We start from the raw sequence: 9,912 nt of genomic DNA on the forward strand, positions 1-9,912 counted from the left end.
CCTCTGCTCAAGGTAATATTGAGTTCACAAAAAGGCAGGTGGCATCTTAGAGACAATAGAGAAAACATTTTTTTGTCCAAAATAAATCAAGGTGTACTACTAACCTTTAATTTTGAAGCCACATTACCAAATTGATACTTCAAAACTTTTTCATTTTGTGACAGATTTTGAACTAAAAAAAATGTTCCTACTTACAAAAATAAAAAAATTTATTCTCCTTATAATTCATTCAATGCAATGACTTCATGAAACGATCATTACAAAAGCGCATTCAGCTCCCGATACAAACGATACCTGCCCAGGATGTAGCTCTACTGAATAGGAAGGGGTGCGACTGCACATCAGTATGGAATTTTAGATCTCACATCAAGATAATGAGTGAAGCACCATGACACACTGATAATGTTCATGTAAGGCTTACCATTCATATCTCTAAACACAATGTTGACCAATAAATGGTCAATGTAAGAGATGTTCATGTATTATGTGCGTGCACAGTGGTCAAACTTAATGATCATTTTACCCTGCGCAATAAAAAGTTGAAATTTGGGAAAGCATTAACTTTTTTAATGTTAACACAATAAAAATTCTGTAACAAATTTTGAGGGCATTTTGGTGGCAAAGCACTTATCTCAATAAACACCCTCGACTTTCTACACCCCTCAATAATTGAGTAGAGTACCCTGGTATAAGTTGATCTTCCCTGATCTGCTCAGGGTACAGGTGGAATGTTACTCAGGAGACTAAATGCGCTCATTAATTCGGTTTGAAGTACAGAGGTGACTCTATGTATAGGCATACATCATACACTCTGAGCTAACAATGGTTGATTGGTTGTTCACTAGTCTTTATTGAACATAGAGTACATATATGGCATGGCGGCATTGTGTTGAGAGACAAGATACTGATGAATTGAGAGCTCCTGGTCTGATGGCTCCTAGTCAGGTGTTAAAATCATTGTTGAGTTTGAGAAGAGTGTCGCATGTGTGTGTTGACGATAGGCTGGAAGTGGGTGCTTATTTACCAGGGAGGAGGATTCCATCGTACTGTGAGGTGGTAAAAAAGAAGAAACAAGGTAAAAGATATTGTGGAAATTGTATCCTAAGAAATAACTGTTACAAAACTTTTTTTTAATTGCCAATATCTTGCTGTAATTAAAGACAAATTTTAGTACAGTAGGTGCACTGAGCAATAATTTCATAAGTGAATTGTCATATTATACAGAGCATCCCAGAATACAAAATCACTGTATAGCTCAGAGCCCCTCTTTCATCTGGTATACCTTGGATGATTATTAGGCCTGGGAGTAAACATCGATTGATCGAATGGTTCGAATGGCTTGCCGCCGATCGCCAATCGATTAGCGAAATTTACACTAATCGAATGTTCGGCAGATCCCGATTATGACTTTGGGATAACTCGAATACCCAAGTAATAATAACAAAATGACAAGAAAACAATGATGAAAACGGTTTTCGAATACTTGATACAGGTTTAAAAATGATGTTACTGAGGTAAATTGTCAAAAATGATCAATGATTGTATCACATTCACAGTTAAACACCGACTGAAAGAGCTCCGAAAATGTTAATCCCACCTTGCCCTCGATACACAATATTTTGTCTGCGTGCTCAAAACAGAAAGTACATGTAAACACACAACCAGCTCACTTGAGCTGATTGGACCTTCGATAGCCAATGAAACTTTTTGGGGAACAAAGAAGAAGCCATGTGCTTCCCTTATCAGGAAAGGTCATGACTTCAGAAATAAACTGACCCCTCCCCATCTCTGTGTGTGTGTGTGTGTGTGTGAGAGAGAGAGAGAGAGAAAGATCGGGGTGGGAGTCGGAGAATTCCTTTCATGTTTCAAAACAATGCAAACTTTTTTTTACATCCCCCTCGCACAATCAAAACAGCATTCCAACACGTGCCCACGCCGCCATCACCTACTTTCTCGACTAGTCTGCAAAAGCAGACCTAGTTATACATGTAGGTTTAATTGATAAAAATTTGTAACTTTGAAAGGAATTTCAAATGAAAAATATTTTTTTGAAATACATGTGTAGCATCATGGGGAATGCCACAAGTGGGGGTGGGGACATGGTGTAGGCAAGGAATGAAATTTTTCAAGAAGTGAAATGCACCACCGGCGTCTCAAAGAATACTTCATGAATGAGATGTTTACCGTCTTTTGACTCGGCTGATCTGGGCTGATTCATTCATATGCAGGAATGTGGCACTTGGAGGGATGCATGCATGATACCAGGGTACCAGCATTGATTTAGCAAAGATTTTCATTTGAACAATAAACTGAAAGATTTAATCTCATTTCATGTAGTTTCTTTTGATATAAAAATCATGGAGAAGGAGGAAAAACGGCCTACTTTCATTTATGATAAACATGTGACTTTGATGGAGATTTCTTCATTCGGGAGGTCACCAAAAAGTAGGTCAACTATTGTGACTTAAAAACGTGATTCCCGACGAACAATCGAATCATTCGATTGTTTTTTCAGGAAATAATCGAATGGTAAAAATGACATTCGTCCCAGTCCTAATGATTATCAATTCATGCACAAGTGAGTAAAAACAATTTGAAGGAAACTAAAGAGTCACTTGGCAGGTGGTAGCTGAAAAAAAGTTCATTATCTGCTCTTTAATACGATACCTCAAAGAAAGAAACGACCAAGGAATTATGAAGTTCTGTTTCTTCAAAATAATGCTTTCACTTTCATAATTTGATTCAACAAATGCACTTTCAAAGTTTGCCTACCATGGCTTTTACATTGTAAAAAAGAAAATTTATGCATGGCTGAATATCCCCCCCCCAAAAAAAAAAAAGTTTTAAGTCTACCAATTAACTTGTAAAACACCATTGACAAATATTGCTGAAATTCAACTATTATTTAAAGAAACAAGCCAGTGATATTTCATGTTAATTTTCTTTGATTCAGGTATCCCATGAAAGAGTAGATATTGACCTTAATAGACATGAGGTTTTCTTTTTGTAATTAAGATAATAATTACTATCTGTACAAGTGACTTGTTCAGGTATCCTCTTATAAAATTGTTTTTGCTCACTCTTGCTAGCTTGAATGAATAATTCAAAGTATAGCTGGTGAAAGGGGAGACTCTGAGCCTTACGATGACTGGTTATTTGTCAATAGATTATATAAATAAAGCATCAATAATTCTGATTGATTGTACATGTAAAATATGACTAAGTTTAAAACCAACCGAACAGTGAAATAATGAAAATTTGCTGGTAACAGATTAAGGCCAACATGCTGTGGAAAATCAAATGAGCAGAAATGGAATGTTAAATTGGAGAAAATCCATTTCTAATTTGATGTTATCATTCACCCAGCAAACAAACTACATGGTACCACTTACTTTCTGCTGGAACCATTTCATGGCTTCCTCCTTGTTGACACGGTGAGTGCAGCCAACGCGTCCTTTCCTGCGCCTCTTGTGGCCTACGCTGAACCCAGGTCGCCCTAGGACAACGTAGAAGTCCATGCCATAGATTCCAATACTGGGGTCATACTTGATTCCAAGATCAATATGTTCCTGGATACCAAAGCCAAAGTTGCCGGTGTCTGAGAAGTTGCCCTTGCGCAATTCATACTCCCTGACCTAGAATAGAACAAAATTGTATAAGGACATGAAAGAATTATGCTTGATGAGATCTCATCAGAAAGTTTTACTTGAATATCAAAGGACTGAACAAATATCACTGCTTTGCATATAACAATATCAACTCAAGTTGATTCTAATAAAAACATTTTTAAAAGAGCTGTAATAAATCAAAATACAAGAGAAACTGTGACATCATTGGCTCTCTCATGTGCATTCCATTGACATTTTGTTAAAATTTTCATATCAGATTATGATGAAATTTTCTGATTTATGCTAATTCTATTTTTCTTACTGTATGCAACTTATGGACTTCCTTCTTTAACATACCATACAGAAAAATATGCATGTTGAAATGTTCAAATCTGCTACCATTCAAATAATATGAAATTGTTAATTCATGACAGAACTTTTTGTGAATTTCTAGGACAAATAGAATGTACAATTACATTAGTTAAGTTCATGATATTAGTACATGTGATCTCTTTTCTGTACCTTCAATCCCTTCTCCAGGATTTCTTCAGCCTTTGGACCACGAACGGTGCAATGGACAGCGATCTTTTCATTCCTACGAATACCAAATGATCGCACAGTGTAGCGAGCTGTATAGATAGATAAAACCCAAGAATAAATGATAGTAGAGGTGCACAGGGAAGTAATATATAGCGTGCATGTACAGCATTTATAAAAATTCTACTGCATCCATTCACAACTCAAACTTTTATTTCATACCGATGGCATTCTGTGATATCCATGATTCATGAAGTGACAGATAGTACAAATGAACATCGACATATTTTGTTTTATCTTTATGAATCAAATTGACAAAACTGCATGTTTATCCTTATGTAGTCACTTCATGAAACGAGGTTCAATAAACAGGATTTTATGAGATGAATTATTACTACAATTTAATTTGTACCTCAAATCAATATGGATCTAAAGTTACAAAACCTGCAAAAATCAGTGCAATGTTTTTGTTATGAGTTAATTCTAGTATTAATATCCGTATGCATTGAAATGTTTTTTTGTTTTTTTTTAGGGGGGGGGGGGACCTGACCCTCTACATGGCAACAAGGTTTTCTATTACATTTTCTTTCATAGCCACCTCACCCCCCCAAAAAAAAAAACCTGCTTCCATGGCCCTTATCATTCCCAGCAAGTACAAAGACTTATTGATTAAATCTTAGAATGTATCTCTGAACTAGTACCATAGCAATCATGAGGGGGAAGGAAAGCCATGGGTTGCAAAGCAGAGATGATATTATTTGCACACTGTTAACATTCTGGTTTTTGGCAGTGGAATAGAAAAATCCTCCTACCATATCTAAGAAGTGCAAGTGAAAAAAAAAGGGGAAAAAATGTGTAAAATATACATTCCAACAATCTACTTAAATAGATGTAGATAAATGACAAGCCAAAATCATACATTTACATGTACTGTATAATGGGTCATACACTGTAATGTACAGTGTGCTTAGCAGTGTTAATTGATGAGACCTTCCAGATAAAGTATGTCTGACTCATGTGAACATAATCATTTTGATAAATTGCCACTAATACCATTCATTTGTTGGTTATAATTAACAGACCCATGAACCAAAAACTTATCAAATCTGCCATGAAAATCTGGTACATCTGAAGATTTATTACAAAAACTTGAATTCCATTGTCAGATAAAATAAAACATAAAATACATGTTATGTGAAAGATTTTTGATCCCTAGATGACCTTTGACCTTATCATTCTCCAGAACACGCGTGGTATAACCCAAAGAATAATTGTTTTACCAGGTGTAAACTCAATTGATGCAGAAATAAAGAAATGAGACCAAGCTGAACAAAAATTTGACCTTTTGACCACACCATCCTCAGCAACACACAAATATTGATATTTGAAATACAGCATATTGGGGGTCCTAAATGGCCCTAGATGAAAAGAACCCTGGGCTAAATTACCATATTCATACAATATACATGTAGATCATTTACTTTTTTATTGAGGATACATACTATCTTATGAAATATAAAATGCCTAAAATTATTTGAAATAACTTGCTTCCTTTTGCAAACCATGGGAGAGTTGCATTTACCTTTGGAGAAGACTGGCGACTGTCCAGTCAGGGCTTCCAATACCTTTGCAGCACGGGTGAGTCTATCACCACTCTCTCCAACGCAGATGTTGAGGCAGAGCTTGCGGATTCGCAGCTCACGCATCACATTCTTCTTCTCCTTGTCTTTTTCGCCTTTGTCCTGTGGATAATGGGTTGAAACAAGAATTGTCAAAATCACAATGTGATTGAATTAAAAATCTTTAGCAACAGCAAGTGTAATTTATTGCCAAGATGCATGCCCAGATCTATTAGGCCAAACAAAAAATGTTATGTTGCTCTCATCTGACTCACCATAAACAGGGTAGCTATCTTAAAAATTATTTTTTAGAAGAACAATTTAAGGCAATGGTTTATCAGAGGTGTGAGTGGTCACAATTAAAAAGATCTGAAAAAAGCTGAAGAGTGTTGAAAAAGTCTGAAATAGAAAGAGCTCCTATATTTTTGTACAGAGGAAGGCCAAAAACAAGCTGAAAATCAAAACAAAAAAAATCTGAACTCTCACACCCCTGACGGTTTTGTAAGAAACAAAATAAAGTCAGTCTCTAATATCAAGACATTATTTGTCTTGTGGAGTGTTGCAAGAAACTTGCCATCAATTGCAAGTCAATTTTGGGTATCAAAATCCATCATATAATATTAGAGACCTGCTCCAAATTGAAAATTTGCCATTAATTGCTGGTCTGCTTCTTGTGTATCAATAGCTTTAACTTGATATGCTCTAGACCTAGTTAAAATTGTTCTATCAACTTCTAAATTTGCAACTGATTGCAAATATTTTCTTGCAACACCCCTTTACATGTAGTTATGGATATCCTTGTTTACTGGGATGATTTTTGGGACCGACGCCTCTAGGCCTACTGAAAATAAACAAGTCTACACCCCACTGATGTCAGGCCTAACTAAAGATTGGCAACTATGGTGTTGTCATAATTTTCCTGATCTAATGTTAGGCCCTGACATTTTAATGATTAACAGCTTGTTATGACATGAAAAGCGATGTTTCTTCCCTTCAAGAAATTATTGACTCAAATTTTATTTTTAATGAGATCTTAGGCACCCACTTGTGTGTGACCAACTTCTGCTCTCCTTCTCAAGGATGAGCTGATGAAGCCAAAAGTTGCCAAAGCGGCACACCGCACTTTCACACAGTTCCTCAGTAGGCCTAGGCCCTTGAGTTACCTGTCCAGAATTCCACAATGTTAAGCTTTTCTGCAATATTTAGAATGGATTTCATATCTCAAAGGTTAGTGTTTTTTTTAACTTAATGTTCTATAACTCTAATGATCTCTGTTTCATTACTTCACTATCTATGACTATGCAAATCAAATCTGAATTATATTTCTGAACTTTCTGAGAAAAAAAAATTAAGATTAAAACAGTTTTTTTTCCAATTCAAAATTATCAAAATCCGAGGCTGGTATTATCTAATAAAATCTCACTTATGCATGTCTCAATCAACCAATTGTTCTCTCATGTAAATGTGAATAATTTTGTGTAATACAATCTTTGAATGTACATAAAATTCAATGTAAACATTGCACAATTCGAATTTGGACGAGAGCACTGTATTGTGACTTTGTTTTATATCTAATAACCGAAATTGAATTGAATATTTTTTTATCTAAAATGTCCTTGAAAACACAAAATGAAGTTAGCATCAATGTTTGTTGAATATATAAGTCTAGATCTTGACCCTATTTTTAATTGCAATTTTTTCTCAATATTTCATGAAATCTTGAAATAGACTTTGGTCTACTAGTATATTGCTATTTTGAGGCCTGCCACTCGACAGCCCCCGCTCCACATAGATCTAGAGCTTCGCTAGAAAGTCAATGCGTGCGAGTGCCGCACCATATGCCATATGCAACCCAATAGTTGCGGTGGCCGTTCGCTCCCGCATTACACTCGGACATGTCAAATAACCTGCCGCTAGCGTGCAGTCAACATTTCGATGCAAATTCAATGCGGTAGACCTCCAACGTTACACTTTCTCATTTTTTTTTTCTTTTCGATTGGTCTTTTTGAAAATATGACCTAACCTCGCAAGAACGTACGCACTTGGAACAAAAAACAAACAAAACCCCCCCCCAGATTTATCATTTAAAATATTAGCGCATTTAGATAGATCTAGATCTAATGTTAGGCTTTTAAAGACTTAATTTGACTTGTTAAAGGGATTTTGGAGTTGAAATCTGGACTTTCTGGGGTGAATAATAGTGCCTGTGTATGTGTTGTAGTGATTGACAGACTGCTAACATTAGTGCTGGCTTGTGAATAGTCCAAAAGCTTCGGTCTCTGTTATATTGGTTGTTCTGCTGAACTCCATCAGCTCCACTCACCAATTTATTTTACAGAGACTGAAGTTCTAACTCGATCTGTACAGGGACTCAATGGCCATATGTTTATGTAGATTTAGATATTTATCATTCGGATAATCCAGGGAAGTGGGAGTTGCGCGACAGCCAGTCACTATTTTTTTTCCTTAAATTTATTTTTCCAGTTTTTGTGCATTTCAGGCCGAAACAGAATTTTTGGTCCAATTCTTTTTACATTTTGATGAAATAAAGACAAAAATCGATGAGCCCCAGGCCCCATCAAGGGGATTTTGCATTGTTAATCCCCTGCAGTAGAGGCGCACGGCCAATATGGGAGGCTGTCTCCCATGAGAGAGATTATCTCTAAAAGACTCTAATATCAGAGACTTTTGTAAGGAATTTGGGTATCCAGTTTCAGAGACAGTCTCCCGTTTGGGAGACCAATTTCCTTTGTTTACATTTGTTGCAAAGCAAAAGGATAACCTTGGCGGCAAATACAAATGTGATAACCAGATTCCTCATGAAAAGTTAAAGTGATTGTATTACCGAACGCGCGCATCGTACGCGTCAGAAAATAATTTCATACGCTCAAAACTTTGCAACATCCTTCCAAAGGGAACTTGAAAAGAAAGATGACAAATGGTCAAAAAAATATTTTCAAAGTCTTAATATTCTAAAAATAATAAAATATGGTCAAAATAGCTCATCAGTGATTTTGTTGTTTTCTCAACTTTTCCCATAGAAAACACACGTTGGGTAATACGATACCCTTTTCAGGTGACCAAAATATTTCACATACGAAGAGGGGGCCGTTTGGAAGCTAATATATCGTAAAAAGGATAAACAATTTCGGCAAAATTTTTACATATTTATATTTTGTAGGTACCGTAATTGTGTATTAATGTTGATACTGATAGTTTGGTGAGATTTATGAGAATCATGTGTTTGATATGATGGAATTCATGAAAAGTGTTCTGTAATACGATCCACTACCATACCATTTTTCACCATGATCTACTTTGTTCTACATTTGTTTTGACAAGGATTTTTGTTGTCATCCACACACAAAACGAATGGGCTTCTGACCTCAGCAAGAAATTAATTTTGGGTGGAAAAAATTACGCTTTTGTTGGCGTTGTTTTTGTTCTTTTGCAAAGCAAGTCTCCAATAATAAATGTGGGAGATTGTCTCCCATATCTGCATTGGCTGTGTGCCTCTACTGCACTGCCCTGGCGGCTGCACGATAGCGAGCCGTCTGTGTATGAGCAGAAATACAAAATTTAAATTTTAAAAAAATGTTCATTAAAAACTCCTCGAAACGAAGGGTGCCAGCTGTCTAACAAAGTTAGCTTGTGAGTTGTGACAATGACTTGCCATGCCAACAGTAGAGGCGCACGGCCAATATCGGAGACTGTCTCCATGAGAGAGATTATCTCCAAATAATTAATATTATCAGAGACTTTTGTAAAGAATTTAGGTACCTAGGGCCTATCCAATTTCAGAGACAGTCTCCAGTTTGGAAGACCAATTTCCTAATCCTATGTTTACATTTGCTGCAAAAGGATTAGCTTGGCGGCAAATAAAAATGTGACAAGCAGATTCCTCATGAAAAATTACCCCTTTTCACCATCTACTTTAAAAATTCATCGTCTACTTCTGTTTTGATAAGGGTTTTTGTTGTCATCCACACACAAAACAAATGGGCTTCTGAGTTCTGACCTTAGCGAGACAAAATTTTGGGTGGAAAAAATTGCGCTTTCTTTGGTGTTGTTACTTTTGACTCTTCTTGTATCCTTCCTCCGTTAAGGTCGGAGATCGCTGGTAACAGTTGAAAATGTAGACACTTCCT

At 36.2% G+C, this 9,912-nt stretch overlaps 1 protein-coding gene across 1 annotated transcript; it reads right to left on the minus strand.

Annotated features, from left to right (window-relative positions):
* Positions 1–830: 830 nt before the first annotated feature.
* LOC129256204 (large ribosomal subunit protein uL5) lies at positions 831–7,264 on the minus strand. Its single transcript, XM_054894575.2, has 4 exons — positions 5,728–7,264; positions 4,131–4,237; positions 3,393–3,635; positions 831–1,046 (listed from the first exon to the last, which is right to left on the minus strand). The coding sequence occupies exons 1-4, from the start codon at positions 5,849–5,851 to the stop codon at positions 1,017–1,019; spliced, it is 504 nt and encodes a 167-aa protein (XP_054750550.2). The 5' UTR covers positions 5,852–7,264; the 3' UTR covers positions 831–1,016.
* Between the last annotated feature and the right edge of the window lie 2,648 nt (positions 7,265–9,912).

The sequence above is a fragment of the Lytechinus pictus genome, chromosome 1 (assembly GCF_037042905.1).
Source record: "Lytechinus pictus isolate F3 Inbred chromosome 1, Lp3.0, whole genome shotgun sequence".
NCBI lineage: Eukaryota > Metazoa > Echinodermata > Echinoidea > Temnopleuroida > Toxopneustidae > Lytechinus > Lytechinus pictus.

Bases quoted from the DNA above. Each gene is read 5' to 3' on its own strand.
- LOC129256204 (XM_054894575.2), bottom strand. From the start codon at position 5,851: ATGCGTGAGCTGCGAATCCGCAAGCTCTGCCTCAACATCTGCGTTGGA. The intron at 4,238-5,727 runs GTAAATGCAACT...CTATCTATACAG, and splicing joins GTCGCCAGTCTTCTCCAAAG to CTCGCTACACTGTGCGATCA. The intron at 3,636-4,130 runs GTACAGAAAAGA...GTTCTATTCTAG, and splicing joins TCCTGGAGAAGGGATTGAAG to GTCAGGGAGTATGAATTGCG.